The sequence below is a fragment of the Mytilus californianus genome, unplaced genomic scaffold, assembly GCF_021869535.1.
Source record: "Mytilus californianus isolate M0D057914Y unplaced genomic scaffold, xbMytCali1.0.p SCAF_7, whole genome shotgun sequence".
NCBI lineage: Eukaryota > Metazoa > Mollusca > Bivalvia > Mytilida > Mytilidae > Mytilus > Mytilus californianus.
The window spans coordinates 117572814-117591601 of record NW_026262723.1 but is presented as its reverse complement, the minus strand read 5'-3'; the positions used below and the strand labels follow the sequence as shown (position 1 = coordinate 117591601).

General features: G+C 31.4%; 1 protein-coding gene across 1 annotated transcript; it reads left to right on the top strand.

The window, feature by feature from the left end:
* Positions 1-159: 159 nt before the first annotated feature.
* LOC127709221 (coiled-coil domain-containing protein 166-like) lies at positions 160-18584 on the top strand. Its single transcript, XM_052214624.1, has 6 exons — positions 160-356; positions 2204-2257; positions 3535-3589; positions 4239-4463; positions 7267-7443; positions 17676-18584. Exons 1-6 carry the CDS (start codon positions 214-216, stop codon positions 17946-17948), a joined length of 927 nt encoding a protein of 308 aa, XP_052070584.1. The 5' UTR covers positions 160-213; the 3' UTR covers positions 17949-18584.
* Positions 18585-18788: the final 204 nt, after the last annotated feature.

Sequence of the window (18788 nt, the reverse complement as noted above, 5' to 3'; positions counted from 1 at the left end):
CTCAAATAACGTCAAAATATTTAAATTTATCAAATCTTCAATTTTTATGTATGAATTGTCTTAAAATTTATAATATTTTAAGTTGATTTTAGTGCAATTTATGAAGGATGATAATTATCAAAAATCGGAACCGGAATAGTTATTTTAGCTAGTTCTTCGTTACCGTAGTCACCAGTGACGCCATTTCATAAAGTTTAAAAAAATATCTAAATCATGCCACCCAAGAAAGGTAAAAAGGGAAAAGGAAAGAAAGGAAAGAAGGGTGGAAAAGGAGACAAAGATGATGGGGCAGGAGAAGGACAAGAAAAGCCCAGAACTCCAGAACCATCAGAGAAAGAAGTCATATTACAACAAGAGTGAGTCTACAGTGCTCTACTGTGACAGGCACTTGTTTTCTATCCATGGCAAGATCAACTATCCCTATATCGTAATATATAGGGATTGTAGATCTTGACAGCTACGGGGTCTGTTTGCCCTGAGTTCATGTTCGCCTTGAGTCCATTCCCCCTGGGTTCGTTCTCGATCCCTACTTTTATTTAAAAATATTAATATTAAGGGTATTAAACTTTGATAAACTTATTCAGATATTTATATGGTATAACTTCTCGAAATTCATGAAAACACATGGAAATATTTAAAAGTTGATGGCTTGTTTTGGATCATTAATTGTTCATAATAATAATTCTCACTGATTGTTGTAACACTTGTCTTTAATGGATTAATAATAAAAACAACATTTTGTTTTGATAAACTACTCAGCTTGGAATGAGTAAAAACAATGTTGTACGAATTGTAAAACATGAAAAGGATTTATAAATTCATTAATTATTATACTACATAAATTGACTGCCTAGAATTATTAAAATTGTTAACAAATATAAATAAAGATAAATACACTGTATTCCAGTATTCTACTATGCAAATATAAGGAAAATAATTATGTATTTGGTTGCAGCAAAATACATATATTCAGCAAATTTTTCAACAAACTAGACAACAATAAAAATAAAAAAAATCAGGGTGAATGGACCCAGCGAGTAGGCGAACAGGTATTAGGGCGAACGGACCTGGCTTCATCTTGACATGGATAGAAAACAAGTGCCTGTGTCTATATATATATATATAATATAGCTACTGTCATGGATTATAAAATCAAAACATTGGCACAAATGATTCTATGTGGTTTAACCACAGTCATTTCCCAAATAAAGTCCTTTTATGGTAGTGTTTAGAATTCAAAATGACAATAAATACATGAACTTGTGCGTCTAAATCTCCTTTTTGGGATTTACCATTATCAAGACTGCTAAATCTGAACATTTGAAAGACAGAAATGTATAGACCACTTCCTGTATATATTTCGAATGTTATAACGTCACAGTATTTATCCATTGTTCAATGATGTCATTAACAACGATTGACCTCATGTAACTCATTCATAAAAATCAACTCTAGATTGGTCCATAAAAATACATTTTTACTTAAATTTGTTATGACCAAAAGGGACTTATAAAAAAGCATAGCCAAATTATATCTATGGTCAAAATTTTGCATGAGGACATTGGAACATTAATAGTTTCTTAATGAGCTCCTAAATTATCAATGAGGGATTTTAACCAGTAATAAATCATGTCAATACTAAGACACTGACTACTGAACTAATGAAACCCTCTGCTAAGAGACCAACAGGTCACCAGCAGCTTAGAGACTAACAGTCCAGTAATAAATCATTTCAATACTGATTGTGGATTATCCTTCACCAGGAACACTCAAATCTCAATATTTTAAATTGAAGGATGGATAAATATGTAAATCTATTAGGAGCTATAAGACCCAAAGAGAACAATGATCTAAGTATAAAGTATAAATAGCAGTCAGTTATTCAAGTAAACATCTTTCATGGTGCAAATGCATAATTTCCAAAAAAATAACAATTTTTAGTTTTGTCTCATTGTTTTAAAATTTTTAAATCACTTGATACTTACTTATTATATAAAGCACTGATGAAGAGTTGGGTTCTTAGTTTAAGTGTGTGCCATTGTCTATCGTTATTTTCATAATTTTCTTGTCTTTCATGATTTATTTTTTTATTCAAAAAATTGTACTTTGGCTACAGATAATTATCCCAAAGTATTGTTTTGATTAAAATGATTAATTAGTTGTCATGAACGATGACTATACATGTATATGTTTTTATTTTCAGACTGGAAAAAGTTACAAATGAACTGGAAACAAACAGAGCTAGAGTACAAGAACTGTATCCTTTCTTATTGTAACCAGTATATGATATACTATAAATTAGACACTGCACAATACACCTATAGAAAAAAACATAACATTGTTGACATATAAGAGCTATAGATTATGTTTTGTGTTTAGCATTGTCTTGTCATCAACTGAGGCTTCTATTTTGCGTAATCAATGCTTAACACATTTTTATACTCATTGTCAATTTTAGATAAACCAGGAGACATATAATCTCAAAGTATCAATTATTTGTACTGTAGCATGAACTGAAGAATTTTTTTAAAAACTTGATATGAAAAATTTATTACATTTCTATGACAATGGATACATTTTTACAGAAACAATACAAGCATATAGACAGCTACTGGGCACACGAAGATATATGTTAGATAACTTCAAACTTGACAGGAATTAATACATGATTAAAGCAAATACATGCTGGTGCACAGTGCATCACAAATGTCAATTAACAAACTGAAAGGGAGAAAATGGTAGTAGACTGCTTGACCTCTTTCACGAAAATTTAAGAAAAGGTCATTGTGAATGTCTTTTCACCTCAATCATACTTAAGAGATAACTGTATTGTATTTGAAGCTTTGCAGACTTCCATAGGTAGTCTTACTGTACATAGCAAAGTGAGTTTACCTGGTGATGCTTATAGTGGTGACAGGTAAACGAATATTTGGGACAGTAAAACTACACGTATACCAATGGACATCAGTAAAGCTGCAAATACAATACAGTTCTCTCTATTCTAATGCAAAACAAACAAATCTTTCAATTTTAGTCATTATTTCGGTGTAAAATTTTCATCTAATGTAAATTCCATGAAATGATGTTATCTTCTTTGGCACCTAAACTAGGTGACGTCATTGGTATGCTTCTGGTGTCAAACGTAAACACCAGGCTTTTTCTGGATCTTGTCCGCCACGGAATGTGATAAAATTATATAAAAAGAAGATTTCTAGGTGCAAAATGTGAGTTTTTTTGCTTATTTTTTAATATTGGAGAAATTACATGTCAATACATTACAGAATTCAAAATGTCGGCTTCCCTTAGTAACAGACAGGGAGATAGAGAATTGTACGCTAAATCATCCAATCAGAACCATTGATAAAAAATAGTTGCATTAGAATTATGATTTCAAAGATCATATCATTACATAATAAGATAACTTGAAAAAAAAAAAATATTGTTGAGATAGGAAAATCTCTGTCCATGTGATGTTTATCTTAAACAAAACGGAGAGGATTGGTACGTCTTTAATTTTCCTTAATTCTCTGTCAGGCGTAAAGAACATGAATGGTTACAGCAGGAAGCTAACAGAGTTAAAATGGAAAGTGTAAGTGTGTATACAGGTATAATCATGCTTTAAAAAGAAGAAATGATAGATGTAATTACGTTTGAGAAACAATGAAACACTAAAATATTTATTCATGTCTGATGTCCTACTTGCTAATATAATTAATATACAATTTCATGACCTTTGATAAATGACGAGAAAAATATGAACATTTCAATGTATCTGAGTACAATCAGTTTTAATTGTAATGTGTGTACGTAATTATAGCATATCTACTCTTTAATTTATTGTAGTAAATAAACCATTTTTTAAGATGTTTCGACCACTGGCCTTCTTTAGTTTCTTTATTATCCTTCTTTTACCTACATCATAGTACATGGTAGACATTTTACTTTCACAATCATTAAGATGTTATACCAAATACTCTGACAGATTAAGAAAAGTTGTAGAAATATTGGAAAAACACTGATTTTGACTGTTCTATTTGGTCAAAATGAACCTCTTAGTTTGTCTAATTTTTTGTATGTGATCACTCCAAAATTTAACAGTCAACACAATATAGTCAAAGTGTCATACTAAATAGGTCTTAGAATTATTTGTTTTGTTGCATAAAATAGACTTGTGTTTCTCTACATATTTGGATGATTGATTGATTGATGATTGCTTAACGTTGCATCACATTTTATAGCATGAGTACATGAGTTATATGGATACAAAGGAAACCATGAGAAAGACGGCCATTATAACACTCAGTGACCACTACAAACATGAGATTCAGGACATACAAGATGAGAAAAGTCTCATGGAACTAGAATTTAATGAGAAAAAGGAAGCACTACAAAAACTTTTGATGGAGAAAGAAAATACATTGAAGAAAACAACAGAAGAACTTTCACAGCTTCAAGAATATAAGGTAATAAGTAATGATAGAAAGTTAGAAAAAAAAACCAACAGAGAATTGCCACTTATAGAAATGTGGTTAATAAGCAACAAGTGAAAGAAAGGACAAAAAAAAAACAACAGCAGAATTGTAATTTACAAAAAAAAGTATGAACACATAAGACATCTATAAAGGAACCACTAAACTATCACTGCTTTAAAAATATATGTTAAAAAAAAGAGAGAAAGTGTATATTTATAAATATAATTTGTCTCAAATTTAGCCCAACAATGTTAGATCTTTAAATTTGCATAAGCAAATTTTTGTTCTTCCTTCAGCAGGATTCGAACCCTTGCTTCTGTGACATGGTGGCAACACCACCTGCACCATGTCCAGCGCCCTCGACCACCTTGGCTACATTAGAATATAGCTTTTGGTGGTCGATGTAATGCCTTTCCTCGTCTGCTTTATCTAGGGTTGTAACACAGTACATAATGTATAGTGGCAAGTAGATGGTGTACCTTATAAATATAATATATACAGGATGGAAGGTCTAAACTTGCAGATTTTTGGGATCTCAATATAATGATTATTGGGATCTCAATATAATGATTTTTGGAATCTCAATATAATGATTTTTGAAATCTCAAGATAATGATTTTTGGAAACCTCGATATAATGATTGTTGGAATCTCAATATAATGATTTTTGGAATCTTAATATAATCCGGCAAATCAGTTTTCCACTTTTTTTCTTCATGCTTGAAGATATTGATTTGATGTTTGGTATATAGTGTAAGTATGAATTTTGTTCTGGTCTGATGAATTTGTGCAGAGTTATGGTCCTTGGACTTCGAAAAATTCACGCAAGTAATCAGTTTTCCGCACTTTTTTTTCGTCATGCTTGAAGATATTGACTTAATATTTAATATATAGTTTAACCATGACAAACTACAGATTAAATATGAATTTTGTTCTGGTCTGATGATTTTTATGCAGAGTTATAGTCCTTAGACTTAGAAAATTCATTCAAATAATCAGTTTTCCACACTTTTTTCTGTTATGCTTGAAGATATTGATTTGATATCTGGTATATAGTTTAAACATAACAAGTGACAGATCAAGGTTCAATTTTGTTCGTTGCAGATGAGTATTTTGCAAAGTTATGGTCCTTGGACTTAGAAAATAATCAGTTTTTCACACTTTTTTTTTGTCATGCTTGAAAATATTGATTTGATATTTTTTATAAAGTTTACACTATGACAAGTTATAGATCAAGTTAGCATTTTGATCCAGTACAATGAATTTTTAACCGGTAGGGAACTATGTATTGCCATGCAATACTCTCAGAATGTCTGTTTATAATCTTTCATCACCAAAAAAATAGATAAATTAAAAAAACCCAAAGAAACTCCAAATAAGAAAGCTTTGTTATCCGCAGTAGCGGAGGGGGCATTAGGTTTTACCATTGTCCGTCTGTACGTCCATCCGTTCGTACATCCGTACGTCTCAAAATTATTTTCGGTTCTCTAACTTTAGTTTGCCTCAATCAAATGTTATGAAACTTATTCACAATGCTTATTACCACAAAACACAGATCAAGTTTGAATTTTGGTGGTGTCACTTTTACCATTCTAGAGTGATGCCCCTTTACCAATTGAAAAAATGCTGAATTTTTCGTTTCGCTTTATAGTTTAGAAGGTGGAAGACCTGGATGCTTCATACTTTGTATATAAATGTCTTATGTTACGAAGTTTCCATCTGTCACATGTCCATTGTCCTTGACCTCATTTTCATGGTCCAGTGACTACTTGAAAAAAAAGTTGAGATTTTTTGTAATGTTAATTTCTCTCTTATTATGAGTAATAGGATAACTATATTTGGTATGTGCGTTCCTTGCAAGGTCCTCATGCCCGTCAGACAGTTTTCATTTGACCTTGACCTCATTTCATGGATCAGTGAACATTTACTTAGGTTAAGTTTTGGTGGTCAAGTCCATATCTCAGATACTATAAGCAATAGCTCTAGTATATTTGGTGTATAGAAGGATTGTAAGGTGTACATGTCCAACTGGTAAGTGTCATCTGACCTTGACCTCATTTTCATGGTTCAGTGGTCAAAGTTAAGTTTTTGAGTTTTTGTCTTTTTTTCTAATACTATATACTAATAAGTCAACTATATTTGGTGTATGGAAATATTTTATGATGTACATGTCAGTCTGGCAGGTTTTATTTGACCTTGACCTCATTTTCACGGTTCATTGCTCAGTGTTAAGTTTATGTGTTTCGGTCTGTTTTTCTTAAACTATAAGCAATAGGTGAACTATATTTGTTGTATGGAAGGATTGTAAGCTGTTCATGTCTGCCTGGCATGGTTCAGCTGACCTTAACCTCATTTTCACGATTCATTGGTCAATGTTTAATTTTCTTGGTTAAGTCTGTTTCTTAGAAACTATAAGCAATAGGTCAACTATATTTAGTGTATAGAATGATAGTGAGGTGTACATGTATTTCTCGTTTGATTTACATGACCTTGACTTCATTTTCTTGGATCATGTTAAGTTTATGTAATAGTTGTAGTAAAGCTTTCATTTAGGACTATCAACATAATATCAATGGTTAGTAAAGAAAGCGAGACATTTCAGCGTGTGCACTCTTGTTTTATTTATCTACTGATATTTATAGAATAGTTTTGATTACATTACATGCTTTGGATTAAAAAAAAACTTAAACTTAAATAAGGTGTTATATATTATCTTTTTTCAACAATCAATTGTGTTTAAAATTGTCTTTTTATACCATAATAAAAATTATTCCATGTCTTTTGATTAAATAAAGGATTTACAAGATGAACAATTGTCCAAGATAAAAAGTCTTGAAGCTGAGGTAATGCAGATGAGAGCCAAACATTCAGACACAATACAACAAGTTAAATCTACATTCCTTAAGGACAAGAAAGAGTATGAAGAAGATTCCAGGGAGAAGATTAACACATTGGAGAGATTAGCTAATAAGGTAATCACGCAAAACAACATTTATTGCATGACAATGAACATTGCTGTTAAAATATAAGCTAGTAAAAATTCTTAAAACCACACCATTCTGTATGTGCCTGTCACAAGTCTGGAACCTGTAAGTTAGTGGTTGTAGTTGGTTGATGTCTATCATATTTGTTTTTCATTTATTGTTTGTACATAATTCATGTAGTTTGTTTTCTCTTTTAAATCTTATTACATTTTGTCATGTTAGGGTCTTTTATAGTTTGCTATGCATTATTGGTTTTGCTCATTGTTGAAGGCCATACAGTGATATATATTGGCTTGCTTTCATAATTTGGGTGATATTAAAAAAAATTGTCTCCTGCTATTCCATTAAACAGAGTAAAATATTGTCTCCCTTGTATTAACCAATCAAAATTTGGCATTTTCATGTGAAGTACAATAAGATAAATTGTCTGAATTAATTTGACCCACATTATTGTTGATCATCATGATAATTACCCAGAGCTGCCTTAATAAAAATAAGCTTCCTTGTAGTGAAGTATAAAATATAATCAAAGCCTTGTAAGTGCTATAGTCAGTTAATCAAAAACATGATGAAAACTGTGGCAGTGTTGCTTAAATTGTTTATCACAACTTGTTATATCTCATGTTTCATATTTTTGTCATGTGCTGTACTGATTTCCACTATCCTACACACTTTTCTCTAACAATATACCATTTGTTTTCAAACGTTTATTATTCATTTCTAAATTACTTTAAAATATGTATCCTTTCGATGATTGAATGTCTGAGAAGATGTATGTACACTGTCCCAGGTAAGGGGAAGGTTTGGCTCCAGTAAACATGTTTAACCCTGCCAGATTACATGTGTGTCTGTCCAAAGTCATTCAGTGGTTGTCATTTGTTGCTGTATATCATATTTGTTTTTCATTATTGATTTGTACATAAATCAGGATGCTGGTTTTCTAGTTGGAATTGTTATTTGTCATTTCAAGGCCATTTACAGCTTTATACTATGCGGTATGGGTTTTGCTCATTGTTACAGGTAGTATGTGACATACAGATGCTTACTTCTATCAACTTCTCAATACACTGATGAATGAATTTAACTTATGCAGGAATAATGTCATCAGAATTAAAGTTTTCCACAGTGGTGTATAGTTTAATTTCACTATGTACTAAGAGTTTTCATAAGCCATATTAGCATTTTTAGTTAGATCAGCAGGTGTCACTCCGTACAAAAACTGATTTAATAATACTGGGAACAATGTGAGGTGGTGTAACTTTATTGTTTATCATGCATGGATCATATTACACAAAATGATTATGTTGTTGGGCTAGAAATGCTTTTAATTTTCTTTAACATTATTGTACTTCTAAGTGTCCAACTTATTACATTTACATCAAATTTCATACAAATATTTTGTCTGTCTTTTTTAATATGTTTATATTCTTCATTTCTTACATACTTTATAAAACATATTTCATGTATCTGCACATTGTGTCATCATTATGTATTCAAACTATCTTTATATAACTGATACCTGGGTTACTACTTGTATATATATTAATAGTGTGCAATAATACGATGTATCTCCAACATTTTATAGTAACAGTTGCACAGACATGTCATAGTACTGAAAGTATCATTAGACAGCCTCTAAAAATAGCTGGACCATTACAGTAAACTCCATGACAAATAATATTCATGTGATGTAACCCCTGGCAATTTTGTAAAAATTCCTGTCAGAAATCTGAACCAAAATTTGTCTGACTAGTCATCATATGATAAGACCAGGTAAAAATTTTCATAGTACATGTACTTTGATCATATCTGTAGATATACATGTATAACTATATTCAAAACATCAAAAAAGCCTGGGGGACTCGGTGGGCGAGTGGTCTTAAGTAGTTACTACTGTAATCACTAGCCAGTCAACACTGAGGTTGTGAGTTGGAACCCCGCTCGTGCGGGTGCACTTGACTCCAATCTTAATTGACTAGTATTATGTCAGTTACTAGATAGTATCATGTATTGTACATGTATGTCTTGTAACTTCTAGGATATTAAAGCCAAGAATTGGAATCTAGCTGAAATAAAAACAAATACTAATATTTATATTGTTTATTTAGACAAACAATCATGATAAAATATATTTACACAAGTTTTGTCAATGAAATTGAAAAGAAATCATTATGGGATATTCTGTTTTTAGGGTCAGATCAAAGTTTGATTTTCGACAAATTTAAAAGATGAGCAGTTTGAGAGTCAGAGAGATAAAATTGTGTTAAATTCCATTTCTTTCATTCAATTTTATACATACAATGTACATGTCATTTGATATAGTATGCTCTAGTCTGCCTCTGTTGTAAGTTGACACATGGTCTCTGATAGGTCTATCAGACAGAATTATATTGTGAATTCCAAAATTTAGTAGTTAATATTGATTTGAGTTGACTTTAAGTGGTATAAGTTAGATGGTACCACTTTGCAATAGTGTGAGTTGACTGGCTTCCCTGTGGAGAACACTGAGTTTGTTCAATTTAAGTTCTACAGTACACAAGTTATGACACAAATCAGACAAAGCCTTACTATTGCAGGAATCAAAGGTGAGGTCTGATTGACCTGCCTTTAGTAAATGTAAATGACCCGCCCCCCTCCAAGTCCATGATGTTACTCAAGATCTATATCAAAATTGGAATAAATAAACGGTTGGTCAAACATTCTTGGACTTTACACTTCTTGAATGATATATCTTCTTTAATGAGCCATAAATGAAGATTTTTTTGGGGCCCAGAAATAAAAAAAGTTTGAAACATAAACATTGAAATGTCAAAGTTGTACCTAAGGCACTTGTTTCTAAGCATGGGAAGATCCACTATCTATGTATTTTATGAGCTCCAAAATCTTCCCATGGATATAAACAAGTGCCTGAGAGTTGGACACTGGCTTCATGTGATGATCAAGATGATGTAGACCGAATTCTTCTATCCGCATATCTTTCCCAATTCACATTTGCTATTTATATATTATCACTGATTTTATACATTTTTCAGACATCCGTACCTGTATACAGTTATATATGAATGGGTTTTCTACATTTTTGTGTGACTTTCTATGATCACACCATCTTTCTGAGTCTAAAATCCATATCACATTCTACTGTCATTCTCTGCAAGTTTGACATATTTACAAGGTCTCACTAATTAGAGACAAGAAGCGACAAGAAACATCAAGAAGTACGTGGGGCTGCTAAATGTAACATGATTTTAAACTTTAAAAAACAGAAAATAATCAACTGTAATTAAGGATGTTCGCTACTCTGTTTCAAAATAACAAGCTTTTTAAAAGACTGTTATATAAATTGATAGTTTATAAATAAAGACACTAAAAAGCAGAAAAAAATGAAGGGTCTGTGTACTTTTTTTCGAGATATAAGCCATTGAAAATTTGGCGGGAAATACACCTAACATTGGAACCTTTTTTCTTTCAAAAATGACGAAAGAATAACAAGGATTATGTAAGATTTTGAAAGATGACACTTTAGACTATATGTAATCAAATTATGGAAAGAAAAGTAGAGGTTAGTGGGGAAAATTCATAATGGCATTACATGGCTAAAACCAGAGGATTCCGAATATCTGGCAAAAACTCAAATCAAGAGGAGCGAACATCCTTAATTGACTTTTCTATAAGTTTATTTTTTTAATAGTGTATAGACTTTCTTGTCTCTAAATTCATTCTTCCTGTCGCTAAGTTTTTTTCTTCTTGTCGCTTATTGTCTCTACAATCTTCTTATCGCTAATTAGTGAGACCTAATTCTTGGTTTCCGGTTTTATTTCATTCATAAATAACAACAGTGTAAACACCATCTGTTGGTGCATTACTTGACAAGGTCATTTATGTGAAAAACAGAATAATATAAAAGGAAGAAATTCAAATGTGAATACAAAATTTATTAACACTCATCTCAAACAAAAAGAATATCAAGATTAACAATAATTACCTTTCTATCATCAGAATCCACCAAATTTAAAAGGTACGTAAATTTCGTCTTCTAAGTTGAAATTGCCGCCAACTTAGACTACTGTAATACTTATTGCCGACAAACAATATTACTACAACTTTTGCCATTTGGGAAATGTAAACGACTTTGTCTTTTAGAGATTTTCGGTGATTAAATATTTCATACAATTGTTCTTTGACATCTTAGCCAAAAGCACAGGGGAAAATAAACAACATACAAATTTCTATTGAGCACTATTTCCTATGTGCAACATCAAAAAAATTTCGTTGTTCGACAATCATTTAAGGTTTTTCTGGTCATATTTTTTGTATCCAGAATTAAAAGTATGAAAAAAGTGCCCAATTAGTTATTAATAACATATTAGCCAGCTAGATAATAACAATAGCACTTTTTACACCATTCAGTGGGAAGAACACAAATCTAGGGTGGTAGCATAAGACAGCTTAACTGCCTAAAAATAAGGAGATGAGGTATGATTGCCAATGAGACAACTATCCACCATAGTTTCAGATAAAGTGGATGTAAATAATTATAGGCAACCATATGGCCATTCAACAATGAAAAAAACTCATACCATATAGTCGGCTATAAAAGGCCCCGACATGAAAAATATGAAATAATTCAATTCAGAAAACTAACGGCCTAATTGATAACAAAACAATTTACAAAAAACAAATATGACATACATGAACCAACGACAACCACTGTACTACAGGCTCCTGACTTGGGTCAGGCACATAAAGAATGTAGCGAGGTTAAACATGTTTGTGAGCGCTAAACCCTCCCCTAACCTGGGACAGTGATGTAACAGCACAACATAAAAACAAACTGTAAAAATCAGTTGAAAAAGGCTTGACTCATCAGATCAATACAAGACAGAAAAACATCAAACATAAACACAGACCGGATGTGGCAGAGTATTTATCAATCCCTCATCCCTAACAACAAAAAGGACACTAAGTACAGATCTGAGAGTACTTGCAGTTACTGACCACTAGTTCAAAGCCAATAACAACTAATAAAAAAAAAATCATGTATCTAAGACTAAAATATCAATCAGTACACTTCCAACATCCAATGGATTTAGTGTAAAGACGTCATTAACAGCAGAGAAAAACATGACCTTATGCAATGCCAAAATAAAGGTATTGACAGATTGTGGTACCGTTAAAAAAAATTGAGAATGGAAATGGGGAATGTGTCAAAGAGACAACAACCCGACCATAGAGCAGACAACAGCCGAAGGCCACCAATTGGTCTTCAATGCAGCGAGAAACTCCCGCACCCGGAGGCGTCCTTCAGTTTGCGCCTAAACAAATATGTATACTAGTTCAGTGATAATGGACGTCATACTAAACTCCAAATTATACACAAGAAACTAAAATTAAAAATGATACAAGACTAACAAAGGCCAGAGGCTCCTGACTTAGGACAGGCGCAAAAATGCGGCGGGGTTAAACATGTTTTTTGAGATCTCAACCCTCCCCCTATACCTCTAGCCAATGTAGAAAAAAACAAACGTACAACAGTACGCACAGTAAAACTCAGTTTAAGAGAAGTCCGAGTCCTATGTCAGAATAGGAAACAAAAGAAAATAAACAAGATGACAATAATACATAAATAACAACAGACTACTAGCAGTTACTGACATGCCAGCCCCAGACCTCAATTAAACTGATTGAAAGATTATGTCTTCATCATATGAATATCAGGCACAATCCCTCCTGTTAGGGGTTTAGTATTATACCGTCATAAAATATATGAGAAGAACATAACCCGTGTCATGCCAACAACTGGTTTTAGATCCCACCTTAACAATTTCTACATTGAATGGCCGGTACATAAATGGTACATTGATATAATTGGATATTAGTCTGAAATTGAATTGCAGTGTTTATATGATTTTGCTAAAGGTTATATATTTAATTGAAGTTTTAGTACCGGAGCTGAAATAAATTAAATCATTTCCAAGCACAACAATTAAATATCATGACTAGAAGATCAATTAAAACTTTATTTATTACATTGCTTTAAAACTTCTCAAATGATATTATCTCAGTTTTCAATTATTTCCTAATCTTCTTGTTTGTGAAAAAATATTTGTGTACTGTAATTTTTGGTTTGAATGATATGTTATAGTCAGTTTCATGGGAAAAAGAGTAAAATTTATGATCAAATGAGACAATTTATGACATACCACGAGACATCTTAGAGTTACTGTACTTTGAATGTCGTTATGATTAATTATTAAAAGATTTTCTCCACTGCTTCTATGATCAGTTATAGGATTTCTGATTTAATTGAAATATGATTTACTTGCATCATAAAAGAAAATTTGATAGTGTGATTTTATTACGTTTCATTTTAAAGCCATTATGAGATGAAACCAAATGTCAGTGTGTGTGTGTCCTGAGAAAGGTTTGGTAGTGTGTGTGTCTTGAGAAAGGTTTGATAGTGTGTGTGTCCTGAGAAAGGTTTGGTAGTGTGTGTGTCCTGAGAAAGGTTTGGTACAATTGTTTAGCAATTTTCAGTGGCCAGAGAAAAGAATTTCAGAACTTCAACATGTTGTTCTTTGATGAATGAAAGGAGATTTGCAGGCTTTACCTATTAGCATTTATGAATCTTGCCGGTCAAGAAATAATATAAACAAAATTGATGTTTAAGGTATGAGATTTCCAACTTTGTGGTAGCCATAGCAATCTAAGCCTTCTAGAATAATTCACAGGATTTTGTTGTACACTACAATTAAAATGACTTTTAGCATATGGTTTAAAAGGGTCAACATTATTTATAATTGGAAGTCTGCAGTATGTATGTCTTAAGATGATTATCTCCCCTTGTAAGAATTTTAATAGCGGATGTCTGAGATAGATGACTTTATTATTTTAGAGTTAAATAGGCTAACATGGTTTACAAGTTCATTTGTCTGTAAAATAATTATTTACTGAAATGATGTTAATCTTGTACAGTCCTAGACATAAATAATTTAATAAGCTTAAATAAAATAAAATAAACTGCAATCATTTTAAAATGTCACAGACAATCTCTTTTTATCTGATTCATTATTATATAAATCTTGTATTGATTTTATTAACCAAGTTTGTGCAAGAAGAAGTCTATATAAAAGATTTGATGCACTTTGATATTCTAGAAACAGTTATATTATAGTTGTTTGTTTATAAATAAATGATTTAAGGATGTACACCTCTCAGGAGCCAAAAATTTCTAGAATTAAACTTTTTTTCTTAACCTGATTTTTGGTTTATATGACTGTAAGAAAGTAATTGATGAAGAAAAAATCATCTAGTGGTGCACATCTTTTTTGCTACAACCATTTGAAAGTACCCAATTTTGATGATTTTCCCATTTTTCATCAATTTTTACCCATTTTTGGGCTATTATCATGAAAAAAATCACACTTTCACAATTAAACTTTTTTTCATACTTTCACTAAAGATGAAGTGGGCCAATCTGATCATGAATAAATTCAACTTAAAAAAACTATAGGTATGTGTAAATATTAGAAAGTTTTATAAAATTTTGTTGCTTTTTTGTGTCAAATTGACCATGCTGTCAATTTTTTAAATTTGGGATTTTTCTCTTTTTTTAGATAAATAAAGCATATTATTTCAACTTCTTTGTTATGAATGATTGAACAAAAACATATCAAAGAAATTTGAAAAGAAAAAACTGATAGGGGTTTGTACCTATTTTTTGTAAAATCATTTCTTGTACCCCTCACCCATTTTCTCAACATTTTGGCTGATGAGACTGACTGGATTGGTTATAAAATTTGAAAATTTTATTCCTCAAAAACTACTTATTGTAAATACACAATTTTTTCACAGAATTTAATTTGATTATAATATTTTTTAAATTCATTGATATTTTCCACTTGCATCACACGTTTTGAAAATAATTCCATAACGAGATTTCAACAAGACTGAAACATCAGAAGAATACATCCTTTATAATCTGCCAATTCATGAAATTAAAAAAAAAAAACATGCTGTTGTTAGTTGTTTCCCTTTAGTTATACTTCCGGTATTAGTTGGTAGAAATAGGGACTGCAAGATAATATTTTTTGCAATTTCTCCACCTTTTCAGCCAATCCTTTTAAAGGTCATATTTAGGCTTATAAATGTTTATTTTATTTTGGCATTAAAAATTCTCCTTAAATGATATTTCAGGTTTATTTATTGTCTTGCCAGGAAAAGAGTTGCATGTGAAACATAGAGATGCTAGACGGGCAGTGGTAACATCTTAAACTATTTGTATGAAGCTTTATATTTCTGAAGCTAGGAGACCTGGATATACTTCCTGTCTTGTAAACATGCCTTATGTTGCGAAATTCCTGTCTGACACATGTCCATTTCTCTTGACCTCATTTTCATTGTTCACCGACCTCTATATAAGTTTTAATTAAGTTTATAAGTCGATAATTTGTGCATTTTTCCTTTGATGTGTACTCGCTGATAATGTCAGTGTTAATGGACTACTCGTGATAAAAAAATTATTGTGTTAGTTGCAATTGACATGCGTGAGTGTACAGCGTAAGGATCTACTTTCCCTTTCATTCACAAATTGTGCATAAATTTATTGGCAGAAACACTGTTTTTTGGTGAATGAAACACTTAAAGTAAAGTTAGTTTAGATTTTTGGAACGATTGTGTGAAAATTTGAACAGAAAATGTCGAAAAAACCCGGTAAACTTAAAAATTTGTGTTATCTGCAGTATCATTGATAGCTTTCTTTACTATTCCTATCTGAGTTTTTATTTATAAATAGTCTGGTGCTGTCCCAAGTTGTCTTCTTTATCTGTTTCTTGAGTAGATCTGAGAAGAATTTGTTCAACCTGTACAGTCACTATTAAGTGTTACAATTCATATCTAGATGCAACACATGAATAGTGACCAAAAAGGTACCACTATCGTCATGAGAGAAGCTAGAAAAAAAATGAAATATACACATGTTCGACATTTTTTGTGGGACCATCATATAAAATTAAGGAGATATGGTTTCATTGTCAATGTATAGATGGCTATTCATAGATCAAAGATCAACTAACGCTGGTTCTCCATTGACGTCATTATTTACATTAACTCGGAGAAGATAACTATTCAGATTTCGTTGTTTACCTTGCAAAATTGAAACACATTACCATGATTACTGTGCATTCTCTTTTGTCCAGTTACAGGATTTATATCCAAAATTTGATCAGGCATCCCAATATATTAACAACAAGAAAATTACCCAAGATAAATGTAATTTTTAAGCAAATTATCCATCCAACTATACAAGTAAAAGATTTAACTTGAACTTCTACAATGACAAATCTGCTGATTCATATCGTATCGTACTACATGTATGCTATGTGAAAAATAAAGAAATTTGACTTACTGGTATGTTACCATTATATTTGGCCTTGTTGATGGCATGTTCAAAGCAGAATTAATGAAACGCATGCAATAATTCATTTTCAATACTTTGTGCAAGAGAACACCATATTTACTGCACTGTAACAAAATTTCAAATGTAATGCAGACTGTGACGTCAAGTGTGATTCGCCGTGATGCGACACGATAAAGTATTTCGTTTGCTATTTTCTCTATTATTGTAGTGATTTCAAAAGCAAAAAGTCCTTTATTCTATATATATATATATATATCACTACCCCAGTGAAACTTCCTCTTTTGAGGATTTGATCTTTTGTAGTAGTTAGAACCTCTGTCTTTCCGTGCTAGGCGAATTGTCATCAAAAGATGTAAAAAATGAAAGTTTATCTCTCGAGAGTTGACTTAAAATATGTACCAGTCATGTAGGATCATGAAATGTTTTATTATTAACTGAATGTGCTTTATTAATCAATTAAAGAATATTGTAATGTGTTTTTCTGAATTTCATTTTCATATATAAAACATTGTTCCAACTCCAAGGACTTCATTGATATAGTCAGTGGAACCTGCTCTAAAGGTCACCTCTATTAAGCAAAAATCTGTCTTGTCAGGTGACACTTGTCCTGCTGTAGAAATACCTATGCATTTTGAACCTCAATTCAAAGGTACCTCTCTTATGTCAGTTTTTCCCCTGCTCCCAATGGTGACCTTCATATATAGATTTAACTTAATATATATAGGTACCAGGTGAGAGTTACAGGCTCCTTTTATTGTTACCTTCTCAATAAAAAGTAATAAGAACATTTTTTATCTTATTTCAGGAAGCTATTCAATGTTTAACAGATCACACTAATAGAATTAAGACAGAAAATAGACAGCTAAGGAAGGAATTACTGGATCTAATTAATATTACCCGAGCTTACAAAGCTCATCAACTGGATCTCCAGGAGCAGAAGAAACAGTTAGTCAGGGAACAACAGTATGCTGGTGATTTAAAAACTCTCAGGACAACAAGGCAACATAAAGTGTTGAAAAAATTTGGAATGTTAACAGACAATACAGACTCATCAGAGAATGAAGGAACAACAAGTTGAATCTTAATATAGATCTGAGATTTATATGGCGAAAATTTTTTTTTTTATAATTTATGCATTTGAAATTGTTTTATGTATTACAAATGTATACGATATTGTCATCAATGCATTGATAGTGTTTCAATATTGACATCCATGCATGGATAGTGTTACGATATTGACATCCATGCATGGATAGTGTTACAATATTGACATCCATGCATTGATAGAATATTGACATCCATGCATTGATAGAATATTGACATCCATGCATTGATAGTGTTACGATATTGACATCCATGCATTGATAGTGTTACAATATTGACACCCATACATTGATAGCGTTACAATATTGACATCCATGTATTGAAAGTGTTACAATATTGACATCTATACATTGATAGTGTTACAATGTTGACATCCATGCATTGATAGAATATTGACACCCATACATTGATAGTGTTACAATTTGTTAACATGTTGTTCTATTGGTTATACATTGTTTGCAATAGTTACTGAAGATGTATGATAAATAAGTATGCCAACTTGGTTACAATGAACTAACAGGGCATATAAAAACATTTATTATATACAATCTGTGAAAAGAATTATATTCAAACAAATAAAAAATAAAGAATATAACTTATTGGATTTAAATATATGTGTTATATAAGTATAACAAATTGTTTAACTGAAAGGATACAAACATTATATATAGTCTATAGCTGAATTCTAAAACATTCATATTTGAACACTGCAAAGTTTTGATTTTAGATAACATCTTTTAGTCCCAAGAGTTTAAATTATGTAATTTTTTTATAACTTGGACATATTGTGATTGTTCATAATACTTAGGAAACC

Bases quoted from the DNA above. Each gene is read 5' to 3' on its own strand.
- LOC127709221 (XM_052214624.1), top strand. From the start codon at position 214: ATGCCACCCAAGAAAGGTAAAAAGGGAAAAGGAAAGAAAGGAAAGAAG. The intron at 357-2,203 runs GTGAGTCTACAG...TTTTATTTTCAG, and splicing joins GAAGTCATATTACAACAAGA to ACTGGAAAAAGTTACAAATG. The intron at 7,444-17,675 runs GTAATCACGCAA...ATCTTATTTCAG, and splicing joins TGGAGAGATTAGCTAATAAG to GAAGCTATTCAATGTTTAAC.